The 17,411-nt window shown below is 38.8% G+C and overlaps 1 protein-coding gene across 2 annotated transcripts; it reads left to right on the top strand.

Annotated features, from left to right (window-relative positions):
• The first annotated feature begins 1,153 nt into the window (after positions 1 to 1,153).
• CHDH (choline dehydrogenase) lies at positions 1,154 to 16,526 on the top strand. Of its 2 annotated transcripts, XM_072420945.1 has the most exons (9): positions 1,240 to 1,305; positions 3,928 to 4,012; positions 6,279 to 7,043; positions 7,135 to 7,286; positions 8,092 to 8,221; positions 9,363 to 9,497; positions 10,082 to 10,224; positions 13,270 to 13,372; positions 15,273 to 16,526. In XM_072420945.1, exons 3-9 carry the CDS (start codon positions 6,296 to 6,298, stop codon positions 15,689 to 15,691), a joined length of 1,830 nt encoding a protein of 609 aa, XP_072277046.1. In that variant the 5' UTR covers positions 1,240 to 1,305; positions 3,928 to 4,012; positions 6,279 to 6,295; the 3' UTR covers positions 15,692 to 16,526. The 2 variants fall into 2 exon arrangements, with proteins under 2 accessions (XP_072277045.1, XP_072277046.1); XM_072420944.1 differs by lacking the exon at positions 3,928 to 4,012 and having other exon boundaries at positions 1,154 to 1,305.
• The last annotated feature ends 885 nt before the right edge of the window (positions 16,527 to 17,411 follow it).

Genomic DNA, 17,411 nt, shown 5'->3' on the forward strand with positions numbered 1-17,411 from the left:
ATCCAAAACCTATGCAGTGTTCAACCTAGAACATTTTTTTAAGCTGGGTGGTAGGATATTGTAGGTCATGATGTACCAAACTGTAGATTTTGCCACTCCTAATATTGTAGCAATTTCTCAGATAGTTTTTTTCTGTTTTTGTAGCTTAAGGATGGCTTGTTTCACCTGCATGGAGAGCTCCTTTCACCACATGTTGTCCCTCAAATCAACTTCAGGCCTTTTATTTTCTTAATTCATAATGACTTAACAAAGGAATTGCCCACACCAGCTCATGAAATAGCCTTTGAGTCAATTGTCCAATTACTTTTGAGCCCCTGAAATGAAGTGATTGTATAAAAAAAGGCTTTAGTTCCTCACATTTTTATGCAGTTCAACTGCATCTGAGTTGTTTCATTAAAAGTAATTGTGGTAATGTACAGAACCAAAATTAGAAAAAGTTCTCTGTCCAAATATTTTTGGGCCTAACTCTACAAACTCCTTGCACATAGTGTCCTGGCTGAGATTCGAACCTGTGGTCTACCCTTAGAGGCAAGAGTGCTAACCATTGAGCATTATATTAGAACATACATTAATAGAATGAAGGGTGCTTTTTTGTATTTGGCAAGAACTCTTTGCTCCAGGATCTGCTGTGGCTATTATCAGGTCCCCCAGTTTCACCTGCAGATTTTAACAAAAGGTGACGGCACACACAGGTGGATGGGAACCTGTAAAACTACCAGGGAACAGGAACAGGTTTGGGTATTATAGCAGAGATACAGGACTACCTAAGACAATGCCGTTGGGCCTGATTTAATAAAGCTCTCCAAGGCTGGAGAGAATACACTTTCATCAGTGAAGCTGGGTGATCTGGTCCAGGATTGAAAATATTTGCTAATAAATTCATTCTAGGTTTTGCTGGATCACCCAGCTTCACTGATGAAAGTTCGTTCTCTCCAGCCTTGGTGAGCTTCAATAAATCAGGCCCGTTATATCCCGTTTAACCTGCACCCAAAAAATGGGGGTGGACTGGCCCTTTAATCTGACCTGTTCCAGGTTCTACCCATACAAAGCATAAACCTGCTGACATCTGCAGTAATTATCCTAGCTTTGCATTATTATATTTTATTATCTAGTTTTCCTTATAATGATTTATATTCTTGTAACTCTGTACAGCTTTAAGGATACTCCCTTCCCCCAGTAAACTTGCATACTGTATTAGAGTCTATGTTGGCACAGAAGTGGAGGGAGTTGTAGTTTTTCAGAACAGTCGCAGCTTACATTGACAAACAACTCTGCACCGTCCACCTCTGAGGTCTCTCCATCAAGGTATGTATGGCTTTCTTCCAAATAAAAACATACGGGAGCAATTTTCAAAGACATATTGTTATTCTTATTGACCTCGTATGAACTTTTCTAGCATTTCACAATCATAAACTGTGACACGTATGTTTTTTAACTAGAACTACGATCTCTTTTTCTACCCACAAGTTTTATAATACAACAGAGAGGACAAAAGCTTTCTATAACAAGATGCGAAAAGATATTACAAAATGTTTTTATAGGGATTAGTATACATTTTACGCGATCATACAAAGTTTATCTTGAGGCTGTTAAAATTTAAAACTTTCTTATCAATGCTGCTGGATAAATTATTATTATATTAGTCATTAGTTCCAACAATATGTAGTTCTGTACGGATGGTTTGATATCATTCACATCTGTTTTATTACTGTACTGTGTAATAATATAGTGAATCCCTACCACAGACTAGAGTCAGATTATTGGAGAATTGATCAGATTGTATTTTTTGGGATATATGTATAAAGGGGTAAAACACAGGCTGGGTTTAAATGTAAAATATGTTGGTGAGAGTCGGCTGTTGATCTTATGTAGATCATTTACAGCATGCAAATGGTATGACATACATCATGTATATTAAAAGGACACGCTGGTCAAGCATGAAAACCCTGCACCTAAGCTGACTCCGGGACCTAACCTAATGACTTTAAACATCCCCTGGGGCATTTATTATTTACACCTGGCAATCCTGCTAAACCTAGGAGTTGCTAATATTCGTATAGCTGTGGAACTAAGAATGTTTAATTGGAAGCTGCAATGCTTTTACAGCTTAAAACAGCATTTCCCAACCTTTTTACTCCAGAGGAACCATTGAAAATAATATTCAGTTCCTAAAGAAGCCCTGTAAAAAGTAATAATTGGGGGTCAGTAAGAAGAATGCTACTTACATTGGTGGTCATTGAGTGAACCAAAAGGCTTAGTAAGGTTGGTGTAACAGTGAAGTGCCAGTTTCAAAGTTTTAGAAACAGAGAAATGTCTCTAAAGGGGGCTGTGCCAACACCGATTGTGCAAATTCAAAAATAAATAAAGAGATAGCTGGGGTTGTTTTTGGCAATCTTGTGTGTTGTAATCATTGATGAACTCCCATAGAATACATTAGCATAGTCATACAGAATAGCATGTGCAAAACAACGATTAACTTCTATTGCAGGGAAGTAGCCCACTGCCATTTAATTATACTAGACTATAATAACCTACTTTATAAATGCCAAATATGGAAGGTATTGACTGCAAGGATCACAATAAAAAAGGTGGTCCGCAGCCGGAAGACCCAGACCCAACGCGTTTTGCCCAAACAAGGGCTTCTTCAGGGGTGGCTGTGCGCTTAACAAAGCAATTATCAATTTATCATTAAGTACAATTTATCATTGAGTGAACCAAGGTATGGTTTATAACTCCACATTACTGATGGCATAAAAGATAATCTGAAGATATGCCACTGGCTATGCCAAGAGGTATTGGACTCAAAACTAGGCAGACACTAGCCAAAAGGGGGTCAATACACCAATATCAAATGGAGGAACCCTAAAGTCCCACTGAATCCTCGCTGATAATGGCTGGCCAGTTTTTCTGGTTTCCCGGAAGCCAGTGTTCCTGTTGGAGGATTTTCTCTGACCTATTCCTCCGATGACCGCTTAAAATGTTGGCTTCCCCTAACTTTCTATCCTAGTGACAATGGTAACTTGGATAAATAATTGGGGTAAATCTTCCCAGAGAGTCTAACCTCTGTCTGCATAGACCTTAATGAATAACATTTTCCCAGGGTCCACTTTAGCTTTAATAACACTCAGTGGCAAAGGTGAGTGATATTACACATTTAAGAGGTGATATGAGGTCTAGGGAAAACAGGTACAATGTATTATGGAAAATATGGATCAAAGGTGAATTTTGTAGATTACAGGTGATTTTAATCTTACTTTAATATGGGCACAATGTAGTGGAACTAGGCAACTGTGCTTCCTTTGGAGCAGTATTTCTTATCAAGGGTTCCTCCAGAGGAGCAATGAGAAATTTGTGTCTCAGGAAAGTTACCACTGAAGCCAATTTTCTTTGGGCTTTCTCTAAAAAAAATCTTGTGGTCTACCTCATCCTTCCATGGACTACTTATGGTGACCCAAAAAAGTGAAAGTGTCTCCTTTGTAGTATTACTTTACCGCAGTTGCATGGTTCCTTGGATAAAATATTTAAAGCTAAGGATGAAGTGGAAATAAAAATCAATGATAATGGCTATAGCCTAAATCTGGGCATGCAGCAAAAATAGCAATAGCACCACGTATTTCTGATATAGATAATACTATATTCATTCATTTAGTCATATTACAGAAGAATACTTCCCTCGCATCTCTATCCCACCACGGCTGGCACTCCAGTTCCAGCGCACATGATGAAAATAATAAAAGGGGAGCAACATGATTGGAAAAAGTTTTTGATAGCTGATATACATACCTGATTCTGCCTTGATATAGCCTCCTGTATTGCTCTGTACAGCAGCACTCTGGATTGGGAGAACTAGGGCCAGTAATAAAAACCAATTTAGCTCAGGAATGACCTCATCCAAGTGCTTCTGCCTCTTCTTTATCCAATCAACAGGCAAGGATTGTTCTTGATTGAGCTCTGCTGATGCTGCAGTGCAAGTCATGGATCTAAGGAGGCTGTAATATAAATCCTGTAGCAGGTAAAGCAAATATATCATATATGTAATTAGTGGCTTGCTCCCATGAACTACATGCTACTTGGAGTGATATGTCTTTAGGAAGGTCAAGGACAGAACTCAGTTTTCCCTAAGGGTTAATAAACAAATATATGTCTTTATATAATCTATTTACATAAAATGTTCCTGTGTGTAAGAGGAAGTAAGAGAGCTGGAATAGGTAAGGCAAAGCGTTACATTTCTGCTGCTTAAACTGATCACAACATTACTGGTAACCTGTTAGGAGCTAGGAAGGGTGACCTAGATTTAAAGTGGAACTGTATTTAAAGGATTAGGAAAGCTCTTACCCATGAAGTCCTCCAGTAATACAAGGTTTATTCTCCTTCTCTGTACTCCACTAGCTTGTAAATAATGTTACTTCCAATGCTAAAATTGCATACTGCTGCCCAATTCTGACACTTACTGGTGTCTATCCCTCACTTCTTGGTGTCCAACCTTTACAAAGCTCTTTCCACTTGGCACCTAACCCTAATCTTAACCACAAGTGCATATGGTTAAGCTTATGTCTAATCTATATATGCTTTCCTACGCCTATCTATACACTAACCCAGAACCTAATCCCTTATCCTTCAGGTTCTTTACATTTCAGGTAGCAAAATGTGAGGGGACATCGTTCTTCCTCCCAGGTCTGCAGTTGATCAATTGTGGTGATTTATGGTTATCCCAGCAGTTATATTATTACAGCACCTAGCTCTATACTCAGTCCAGGCAGTGTACACAAAAGGGTTGGAGGTCTAGGAAAAAAAAATACAGAAAGGACTTTGAATATCTTTTTTTTTTTTTACAAAGATAACCGATTTCCTGCAGTTTTTTTTTGTCATTCTGATCCCGGCTTTAATACCAAGTAAGTTACTGTTGTGGAACAAGCATACAGGAAAGACTTTTTAGAGGCTGCCTGCTTGTTTCAGGTTAGTACCACACTAGATAGTATGGTGACAATCGAATTGACAGCCATGGGCCTGCATATACGACATTCGGATGTTGATCTTTATAGGTAGCATTTCAAAGTATTTCAGATTGCATCTTTGTAAATTCAGTAGCTGTTGTGACAGCATGGTGGCTCAGTGGTTAGTACTCTGGTCTTTGCAGCGCTGGGTCTCAGACAGAATCTCTGCATGGAGTTTGCAGGTTTTCCTCGTGTTTGTGTGGGCTTGTTAGGTTAATTGGCTTCCCCCACAATTGACCTTAGACTGTATTAAGGACATATGACTATAGTAGGGGCATTAGATTGTGGGACGCTTTGAGGGACAGCTAGTGACATGATTATGGACTTTATACAGTGCTGCATAAAATGTCAGCGCTATATAAATACTGTGTAATAATAATAGAGAAATTAGAATACGCTCCCAGATATCTTGAATAGGCTGCTTATGAAATATTGGCCTTATAAATATTTGGTCATAATCCACAGGACTAAACATTTCTCGAAATAATTGAACACTAAAATCTGTAGCTCTGCTAGTAAGTTGCTGGTTACCTTTTTGGCAAGGTAAATGAGAGTTCTGCAGGACCAAAACCCCCAGCATATCCAGCCAAAGTATCACCATTATAAGCACATTAAGAATGAGGGATAACAACACATATTTCTGTAGGAATTGCCATCCTTCCTTTTAATTGGAAGCAGAAGATAGATTCAAATATTACATTAGGTACTCAAACTCCACTTTTCCCAGCATATTAGATTGCAAATTTCTATTGTGATCTAGGAGATGCTAATCTTGTGTATATATATGTGTATATTGTGTATATAGAATTGTCTTGTTGTGGCTTTCAATGTGCACATAAAGCATTCTGCAGACACAGCTTCTGTTCTGCCCTTATGGTAAGCACAATACAGGCATTAAAGTGTATATCTTCTCATAACTTTATCACATCAGGGTAGAGTTGTTAAGTCGTAAAAACTTCTTCCTCATTTGAATTTTTTATTATTACTGTAGGGAAAACATCAGCTTTAGAGATTTACCTTCACTTTCTGTCCTGGTGTTGTTGGGCGAAAGTGTTGAAAAACTCTTCTTATAGGAACTACAGATAAAATAATATGTACCAAGAGTTAAAATTTAAAATGAAAAATATTGGCTGACCTTCCGCTTTATGGCTGATTCAGTTCAATTAAGGATCATTATACATACATTATGCATAAGACAATTCCTTCGCATAGTTGATATTTTGTAACTCTTTTACATATAGGAGTAGTTACTACTTCACTAATATATATTTTTTTATTCTTTAGCATATACATCATAGAAGATGGCTTCTGTATTTAAAAACATTTCCACGTATTCAGTCAACAGACTAATCCATTCCAATAGTCTAATTTGCGATTTACACAAAATGAAACCATCATTTGGACCAAAATCCCAGTCAATAATTCCCAGCCCATTCTCTACCCAAACTTCCAATCCAAGGGATTCATTCAGCTACATTATTGTTGGGGCTGGCTCAGCAGGCTGCGTATTGGCCAACAGACTGTCTGAGAATGCTGACAATGCAGTGCTGGTGTTAGAAGCTGGACCCAAAGATTTGATGTTGGGCTGTAAGAGGTTGTCATGGAAGATTCACATGCCAGCTGCATTGATGTACAACCTATGTGATGATAAATACAATTGGTTTTATCACACGGAACCACAGAAACATATGGACAATAGGGTGATGTACTGGCCCAGAGGTAGAGTGTGGGGTGGTTCTTCCTCACTGAATGCCATGGTCTATATTCGAGGACATGCAGAGGACTATAATCGGTGGAACACCCAAGGTGCAACTGGATGGGATTATGCTCATTGCTTGCCATATTTTAGGAAGGCCCAGAACCATGAACATGGACCTGATGACTACAGAGGAGGCAATGGACTGCTACATGTCTCAAGAGGAAAGACCAACCATTGTCTCCATCACAAATTTATTGAAGCAGCCAAGCAAGCAGGATACCCTTTTACTGAGGATATGAATGGGTATCAACAAGAAGGAGTTGGTTGGATGGATATGACCATATACAAAGGTAAGTGATAAAACCATTACAGCTATAGTAATTGCAAACATTTCTTCTCTGTATAAATAATTTTTTGTTTAATGAGAACTTTCTTGTTAAGGTCAGAGATGGAGCACTGCCAGCGCCTATCTGCGTCCTGCATTGTCTCGTCCTAACCTTTCTGTAAAGGAGAAGGCCCTAGTCACTAAAATACTTTTCCAAGGACAGCGAGCCACTGGCATAGAGTATGTCCAGAATGGACGCAAGAAAAAGGTAACAGTCCAGAAAGTATTTTAATTTTCAGTGCTGGTATTCATACAATGACACTTGGTTCCTTCTACATTTATTGTATATTAAAACCTTGGCAATTCTACATTAATAAAAGTGGTGAATATAAGTGGCATAGAAAGCACAAGGAAGGAACAGAGAGATGATGTAATAAAGGACCAGAGGCAGAGAAGTTGCATTGTGGTCTGCAGAGTAATATTGTACGTTAGGGGTGATTTTAAAATGAGGGAATTTGGGTAACCTGAATGGGACAGATGCTGTGATCATTTATACGGTGAAGGAAATGATTGATGCCGGAATTAACGGGCAGGATAGTGAAGTGTATTAATACCTTAAGTATAATGGTGTATGTAGTTTGTTGTGGGTATTGTAAGCAAATATTGGTTAAATGTCAGAAGCTGTGGATGGTATTTGATGTGTAAAATGTTTTGTGTCTTTGTGTGTATATGTATTGTTTAAAATTAATAATAATAAATGTTATGTGTATGAAGAACCCTGTAGAAAAGGTTATTTGAAAAAAATCAATGAACATGTCCTGTGCCCCATCAGCTTCCCTTTCCACCTACGGATTCACAAGCTCTGTAGGTTTTATCTTCTTTTGTGTGAAATATAGATATGGGGGTGCTAAACGACCTTGTCCCAACTGGGTGCATTTAAAATATTTAATTCACGAGGCCGAGGCATGCAAGTCAAAGTAAAATGGTTAAACCCAGAATATTAAATTCAGAAGGTTACTTTGCCCTAGAAGTGTTCATTGTATATTCTAAGATAGAACTCTGTCTGTTCCCAGGCATTTGCCAGCAAAGAAGTAATACTGAGTGGTGGAGCCATAAATTCTCCACAACTTCTCATGTTATCTGGAATTGGAAATGCCTCGGAGCTCACCAAATTAGGAATTCCGGTGATCGCTGACCTTCCAGGTAATATGTGGTACAACTATGTTGCCATTGTGTGTGTGTCTCCGCTCTTCCTCTCTCCTTCTCTCTTTCTCTTTAATTAAATCTCTCCAGGACAAGTTAGACTGGAGAACCTGGGTGGTCCAACAAACCTGGAATGCATCTGGTCCAGGATTGAAAACATTTGACAAATAATAGTAAATGATTTTAAAAAATCCATTACAGGTTTGCTGAATCACCCAGGCTCTCTCATGATAGTCTATCTTCTCCAGTCTTGGTGAGCTTTAAAAAATCAGACCATCTCTCTCTAATTGTGGCAGTTTGCTACAACAAACATCATTCCTGTGCACTGTGAAAGTTGTCTTTTGCTTAGAGCAGCCTTTCTCAACCTTTTTTACCACTGGGTAATTCTTAAAATATGCTTCAAGTGTTGAGGAACCCCTGGTATAGTCTCAATGGGAAAACTCCTATTTGCATTGGTTACCAGTGGGAAGAATTTTCCCCGTACATGAGTGGTCAAAATGCCACCTATGCAGATGGCTTTGCCAAGTTAAGTTGGCCCCATTACTATGCTGGCACCATCCACCATCTTATGGGAGGTCAATCAGTCAGAGCTCTAAGTATCCCTGGCAACTTCTGGAAGTAGTTTAGGGTTCCACTGATCCCTAGACAGATTTATACCTTGTGTCCACTGGGAAATAGCAAGTCTCAAAAAGCACTGACCATGTAGTACATATTCCAATCTCATGTCTATGACCCCTCAAAGTCAGTATGAGAGTTTAGTTCTGCAGTACCTTCCAAAATCGGCAGTCCCCTGTCCCCCAAAAATGTTTAAATGAAACTTCGAGTCCCATTTGTGTCCAAACCAGTAGTCGTATATGCTTCTGTTGTTTGTTGTGCTGCATATTCGAATGTTTATTTAATGATAAAATGCAACCACAGAACTGCTGTAAAACATAGAAGTCATAGGAACCATGGTTTTATTATTTGATTAATATTTATCATGTAAAATACATAAAAAATGTAAAATATCACAAAAACATTAACAAACTTAAAAAAAAAAAGTTTTTATATCCCCCGGGTTTATTCTCATTCTGCACTGAATGTCCTCTCTGCATACGTTGCATGGTCTCTGCCTTGATATGTGCTCTATATATTGTTTTAGGGGTGGGACAGAACCTTCAGGACCACCTGGAAGTTTACATCCAGCAAATGTGCACCAAACCCATAACTTTATATGCAGCTCAGAAACCTCTGAAGATGTTGAAAATTGGCCTGGAGTGGATGTGGAAGTTCACAGGTAAGCATCACATTAGGTAACTATGCAACAAAACAAAATAATGAAGATAGGAAGCCAAATATCTAAACAGGACAGGTAACAGAACTGACATTGGAGCAATTTTGTGCAATCCTCTTCTTAGTTGATACAAGTACAAGCTGAATCCCAAACAGGTAATAACACATCAATGTTCTCCCCGGCCCCTTTTAGCTGGGTGCACCACCTGGCAATTCTCAGTAACCACCATTCTGTTTTTAGTGGTTACTGCAATATTGGGTCACAATACTGGGGCACTGGACAGCATGGGCACAATACAAGGACGATGTAAAAATGGGAGTGCGGGCACTGGTAGGTTGGATCAAAGAATGGGAGTGGGGGATGGGGTTGGATGTAGAAAGCTGACAGAATTATAGAAGTTACTGGATTCCTATGGCAATAATAACTGGGAACACTAAATTTGTCGAATGTTGCCCGCACTCACTTTTTGACCACCCGACTACAGCTTTTTCCCATTTACCAGTCTGAGTTTTGCTGTACTGTAGATTGTAAGAAGTTTACACCACGTACAATGCAAGTAATTACTGGGATTTTGTTTTGATCTTCAGGAGACGGTGCAACTGCACACTTGGAGACTGGTGGATTTATTCGAAGTGCTCCAGGGGTGGAACATCCTGACGTCCAGTTCCATTTCCTCCCATCTCAGGTCATAGATCATGGGAGAGTGAGCCCCAAGATAGAGGCCTACCAGGTAAGTCTCACAGTGGTACATTGACACATTTCCTAGGTTTTGGCTGCTTTTATGCAACTTCTACATATTCTGATAAACGGGGACCCGCACCACCTGACCCCAACTTTTATCAAAAGCTCACCCTATGTCTAATAAGGTGTGATGCCTTTCAATGTTTATTGCCTATGGTGTCATCCCACAGTTTTAATATGGGAGAAGTATCAGGGTTGCCATTCTTGGAGACAATAGTTGCCTGGCATTGTCTGGTCTAAATACTTTTGGATTGAAAAAAATGGAACAAGCATGCTGAAAATGAGTGTAAAAAAGTCATAATTCTTTCAAGCAATTTACACAGGAATGAAGCCCAAGGATCAGAATTACAGGCAGGGAACAAACTATAAAGTAGAGTTTAGCAATGTCAGCCTCCATAGTCCCTCATGTCACTTGAATAACCCCAACAAGTCTAAATGTTTGGGCCTTATCTCATTTTTCGGAATTCTGTTCCTTTAAGGCTGCTTTGGCACATGTTCTTGTTTACGACATGTCCAGAGAAATCTGGAAATGTGTTTGTGAAAAGTGGAATTCTAATGAATGGCATATGAATGCAGAACTTTGCATTCTATGAAATAATGTGCTATTAAGGGAGCAACAAACAGCTTTACACTGATGTCTGTGACACCTTGATGGCTCATAGGTAATTTTGTCAAACATCAAGTTTCTATTTAAGTAAACTGTCTATTAAAATCTTCTATTTAAGAGAAAGCTATTAAAATCTTCTTGCACATATTTGATTACCAGATGTCTTAGTCTTTTCAAATGTTAGGCATCACTAAAGCACTGCAAGAAGCTAAGCCCTAATCATGCACAATTTATTTAAATGACTTTCCACAAGTTGTTCATGTCAGGGTGTATTCCTCCTCTAGATCAGGCAGGAACATGTGAACATCTGAGCTGTTGTTCTTGCCTAAGGGGGACACCTTAACCACGTTGTGGTGTAATAGAAATTAAGGATACCATTGTGTGACTAAAAAGGTAAATTATGGTAAATTATGGAAGAGCCATTGTTTGGTTATTGGTGGCTCATCCACTTTTAACTAGAATTGCTTCTTGGAATACATTTCTGTGTGTATAAAGAATACAACAGAGAGAGAAAGAGAGTTTTGTTGGTTTTTATATATTAAAAGTATACAAGAATTTATATATTACAATGTAATAGATTGAAATTATACAATATTATAGTGACATACTTGTACGACCCGTCCCCCATTTGCATTACATTCATACAATGGGGAGGGGTCTTTTTTTCTTCAAAGCTAGACAATAGAGTCTATTTGTGCTGATGGATCCTTACAATGTGTTACTGTTATTGGTCCCTTAATCCCCGACGCGTTTCGCCCTACCAGGTTTCCTCAGGGGATTGGTAAACTTTATATTTGTTGGTAGTTGATCACAGATAACATGGTAAGTAACCTCTGCTTGTGGTGAAGAAAAATGGCTGGTTAAATAGGCTGACCGTTTTGTGTTCTGACTTTGTTATTGATTAAGGGCTTGCTAGTATTTTAAAGTGGTTGTTGAATGCTTCTTAGATTATATGAATACTACGTTTGATTGGGAGATTTTACTGTGCAATTATATATCTGACATTTTATAACAAAATGTATTCCTGTTCTTTGTGATGGTTACTGCTTAAATTTCCTGTTTGAGTCTTACATTATTCATATTAGATCTGCAGAGTATTCCTATGTATTCAAGATTGTGCTGTCATATGTTCTTTCATCAAAACCAATGTTTGATTTCTCATATGAATAAATATGCTCCAGCTTTTATTCGAAGTAAAGTGTACACAAGAAAGTTTTCACTTACTGGGTTCTTATAATTGTATTAGATTGTGGTGGTCAGAGTGAGCCAGGCGGCAGCCTTCCGAGTCTCTATTACATTGTAATATATAAATACTTCCATACTTTTAATATACTTTCTCTCTCTGTTGTATTCTTTATACACAAACAAATGTATTCCTTGTACAATTCACGGGTTGGCTCCAGGATTGAGGCGCATTACCAATTACACAACAGATAATAACTAGAATTGCTTCTTATATGAGAATTAAAACTTCTATTCCTATGTACTTATGTCTTTTTTCAACCTAACCTACTATGTAACCATTCTGCTCGAATTATTGGTGTAGTACAGAAAGGAAACCTCTCACTGCGTCCAACTTTCTCTGTGAACATTTTTCTGCCTCCTCTTCACCATTCACAGAATATAATTACAATTGACACTTAACTCCCAACCTCCTACAGCCGCCATGAAACATGCACAAAGAAGCAAGCGTACACCATCCTAAAATAAAGTAGAGAGCTTCTAATTGTAAAGAAAAGGAAATGCTCATTCACTCTTCTGCTTACATTCTGCGGAGGGGTCTCTACTAAAACCCATTCTGAGCTGAAAGGTATCTCTGAACAACTTGAAAGATGTGCTTACTATTTTAAGTTTTAATATTTAATTATTGCTGGAAATCTTCATCTGCATAGGGCCGTGATTCAAAGAATTTGTAAACTGATTTATGAATATATGTGGTTAAACATCGTCATCTATATGCAGAGTGTGGTTTATTTACCCACTTCCCTCCATTATAGCATTTAGATTCCCCTCTCTCCATCTGCCACCCAGCTAGGTATAAAGGGGACCATTCACTATACTGTATTTATGGATACGCAACTGCACAGTTGTCATTCAGGAAGTGTGTTAGGACCACAGAACTAATCACCATTGGAAGGAATTTGTTTTATCGTCCACAGTGTATATTGTACAAGAAAACATTTGGGATTTATTTATTGTCAGTTTATTTAAGGACCCTACAAATGTACTGAATTTCTGGCAAGTTAGTGGATATTTTTTTGCAATTACAAATATAACAAAACCCTTTCAGTTATATATTCAAACAGGCCAAGGGGGAGCAAACAAGAAAAGATCACTGTTAGGGATTACATATCCTTTAGGCATGTTCAGGAATATTTTGCACCAGGAATGAAACAAAAGTAATTCAGAGTTTAATATGTATTCCAGGTTCATGTTGGAACCATGAGGGCAACCAGTGTGGGGTGGCTGAAACTTCGTAGTACTGACCCAAAAGATCATCCCATTATCAATCCCAACTATTTATCTACCGGTGAGTAAAAAATATCAGCCATCTGTGATCATCGTTCAGCATAAAATGTCAAATTGAACTTAGATTTCCCAGTATAAATTATAGAATGTATTTTCACTACCATAACCAGCTTCAATAATGAGAAGGTCTTTTATTTTAGTGTTCTATCATACAGCTGCATTATAGTATTCAAGGCGAGGACTGGGATGGGGAGCGCTCCAAGACAAGGGATGTGGATGGTCCAGGATTTGCTAGAAGGGGTGAACTTTGCAGTTTTACTTTAAGTGCTGAGTTAAATCTTACCAAAGTAAGGGGAAATTCTAACTTTGACAGTCATCACTTGGAGATTTCTCTGCATTGGAACATTTTCTTTCTTTTCCTCTTCAAGTCACAAATGTAAAAAATTGATTTCCCTGCTAAAACTCAGAAAGCAAAAAAAATGTAGCAGATAGCCTAATTCTCCCCACTGCTCCCCAATATAGGAACATTTTACCAGCAATTTGACTGGCTGTTAGTGTTGAGTGGTTAGATGATTTTATCCATGTTGTTCAGTATGTTTCAAATTGTACCACAGTTTTTTTTTGCCTTCCTCTGGACCAACTATGACCATAGGGTTTTATATCTGGGATATTTTTATTTCACTAGTGGTTGAAATTGATGGACTTATGTCTGTTTTCAACCTGACCTACTATGTAACTATGTGGACCTGTATACCAAGTGCCAGTCTAATACTGGTGGGAAGCAGACTGCTAGGACTGAAAATGGACAGATCTGTCAGACTACTTATCCTGTCCTGACATCACTAAACAGGAAATTACATCTCACCCTAAAATGTGTCCCACATTGTTGTTTCTGTTTCAAAAAGTTTTTATTACATTTTTCAAAAAGTTTTTAACACAACATACTCGTTCCAGACAGAGGTACTTACATTCATATAAAACATAAACAATATTATAGGGCAAAGAACAAATAAAAATGGAAGAGAGAACAAAATAAAAAGGAAGGGAAAAGACCCTTAGACATCCTATGAGCATTCTTTGATCAGTAGTAAAGTTACTTATTGTCCTGCTGGGGGGTAAGAAGGGATGTAGTGGAGCAGGCACGGCGTGGGGACACCGTGCTCTCACTTTTTTTTTTGGGAATGGGCACGTGTGCCCACTCCTATTTTGCAAAGGATTCTTTAATTGTCCACGGCTCTGGCCAGTCTGCCCCACCGCGGGTTCAGCAGAAGGACCCGCGGTGGGGCACGGACCATGTCTCCCATATAGAATTGCAGGCTCAGGGTGGTGAGCAGGTTGTCTCTCTGAAGACAACCCACTCTCCCACCGGGTTCTGGTATCATGAAGTTTCTTCCCCTTTGAGTGACACATAGGCAGGGGTGAAGTGGAGCGGGCATGTTCTGTGCCCCCTCTTCTTTTTTTTACGACTACACCCCTGGGGGTAAGGCCTAAAAAGCCTCTAGAGTTTCAGCTGACACTGCAAGTTCTGAGCTACAATCAAATGTCATGGTGCAGGCCAGTCCCACATGCTGTTTCACATGACACAAAAGATATCAAGGTATATTTTTATTTTTTAAGCCATTTAAGCTTTTATGGTGTAGTAGGGGATGCACAGTACAACTTGTAACATGCATTGAGTTGTTATTATGCAAGTAGCACCCCAACACACTAAGGCAATGCACCTACGTTGAGGTGCACCACAATGCATGTCAGTGCATGGGTAGTTTGTTGCATAAGAAAAATAGAAAGTGATGTGTCCTTCTTTTGGTAGATTAGGGTGCATTGGCAGTCCATCCATTCACTTTAATGCAGCACAAAGAAGTAAACAGGATGTTATTTCTGCACTATTCTTAGTGATTTGTGTATTTATTCTTCCTGTTATCTGTACATTTGTATAACTATCTTCGTGTATCATTTGACAGTAAAGGACGTTGTAGATTTCCGGCAGTGTGTGAAGCTGTCCAGAGAGATTTTTGCTCAGAAAGCGTTTGATGAATTCCGAGGACCCGAAATCCTGCCTGGCCCCAGTGTCCAGACCGATGAAGCGATCGATGCTTTTATTAGACAGAAGGCAGACACGGCTTATCACCCATCCTGCACCTGTAAAATGGGACAGCCGGCTGACACAGGTGCAGTTGTTGACCCGGAGACTAAAGTGATAGGTGTGGAACATTTACGAGTGGTGGATGCCTCCATCATGCCCAGTATTGTAAGTGGCAATTTAAATGCTCCAACAATAATGATAGCAGAAAAGGCATCCGATATCATTCTTGGGAAGCCTCCTCTTAAAGTAAGAAATGTCCGTGTGTACCGGCCCCCAACCCTGCAAACACAACGGTAAATTATAGTCAACAATTTCTGTGTTTTCGTAACACCCGCTGGCTTTAAATTTAAAGCCCAACTCCACCTAAAACTTTTTACTCCACCTAAAAAAATTTTAGTATTGGATAAATAGTCAAAGGGTTAAAACAGAATTTCAGATTTTAGGTTTTGGCTCAGTCTGAATTTATTTTTACAATCTTTTCACCTCTAATTGTGCCTAGACAAAAGGCAAATTTCACAATTACTTCACAATGGAGAATAACTGCTTCTGCAGAACTGCAATTAAATGCTACAAATTCACTTTAACAGTCACAAATAATTTCCCTATCGTTGCAAAGAAAATTCCCCAATTTGATCATATTGTGACTTTTGTGGAAAATCACAAGCAATGGCTTATTTAGCCAGTTTTAGAAATCTCGGACAGAGGGAATGTATTTTTATGATTGGTTTGGTTTACCTCTAATTATACTGTTGGTGGTTGTTTTGTTGGCACCAGGGTGGTACAATTACTGCCTGGCATAAGGAACAGGTAGTTGTAGCAGATCACCAATCCAGAATTGGTTAATTTAGTGAATGTTAGTTAATTGCCCCACACTGGTGGCAGACAGCATGGTCCAAGTGGTAGCAACAACTGCACCTCCTGTTCTGAAAACTCTGACGTGACATTCAGGGGGTGGACAAAACAGCGCCAGGATGGCAAAGAAAACCCTGAAGGATTCAGACAAAAATTATCTCACTTCTTTTTAATTCATGAATATTATTATTATTCGAAATGTATATTACTAAAATGTTCAGCTATATAAAAAAAAAAACATTTGATATTTTTATTTGAATAAAAATGACTTTTCCATGTCCATCACTTACCTCTGCAATATTCTCAGCTTGTCAGAACCCTCCCAGGTCAGTTTCCTAGAAGAAGAGATTGTAAATTCTTATATTTTAAAAGTATTGGGATAGTTTGAAGTGGATATAACATTCTGGGGAAAGACGTCATCTTGATCAGGTGACAATAACTAAAGAAGGACAGGGGTAAGGGGTGAGTTTTTGCAGATTTGGGGGCTATATGACCACAGCTGGTAGCTTTATATACAATTCTATTACACATGTGAAGTCTCAGGTTAGCTGGGGCACCTCGTATCTATGGAGCCACCTCAGTTAACATAAGGAGACAAAACCACATTTCAGTAAATCAGCTGTATGTTCATTCATCCATACATCTACAATCTGGACCTGATGGAATAGGGGCCTAGTGGACCCAAAACCTGGGAAAATGCATCCTTATTATACTTGTGTCAGATTAACTCCAATCAACATCAATTCTATGCATGCAAAGTAGTGACCTGGGAAAAATTGTATTCCAAACGCCAGGAATTGTTCATTGTCGCACATGCAGAAGAGTCTACCCGGTACCACTTTGTATTGTAACGAAATCTGATGCATGTGACCTGCCTGGAATACCCTTTATGTTCTGTACTCAAGTAACCTTCTAGGAGTGTTACCTGATTGGGACCTATACTTGTTGTCATATTTACAACTGCTATATGAGACGCACAGCTACCCTTGAAAAAGTCCTTGTTTGAGCAAAACGCGTCGAGTTCGGCTTTCTCCAGCTACACGTCACCTTGTTACTATATACTGTTCATGTGTTTGCAGGTGATATACTGAACTTTCTACATTTATGAAGTAGGTTACCTTTGTCTAGTACGAATAGGATGACAAGTTTCCCACTCTGCGCCATC

This window comes from Pyxicephalus adspersus, chromosome 8, assembly GCF_032062135.1.
Source record: "Pyxicephalus adspersus chromosome 8, UCB_Pads_2.0, whole genome shotgun sequence".
Classification (NCBI taxonomy): domain Eukaryota; kingdom Metazoa; phylum Chordata; class Amphibia; order Anura; family Pyxicephalidae; genus Pyxicephalus; species Pyxicephalus adspersus.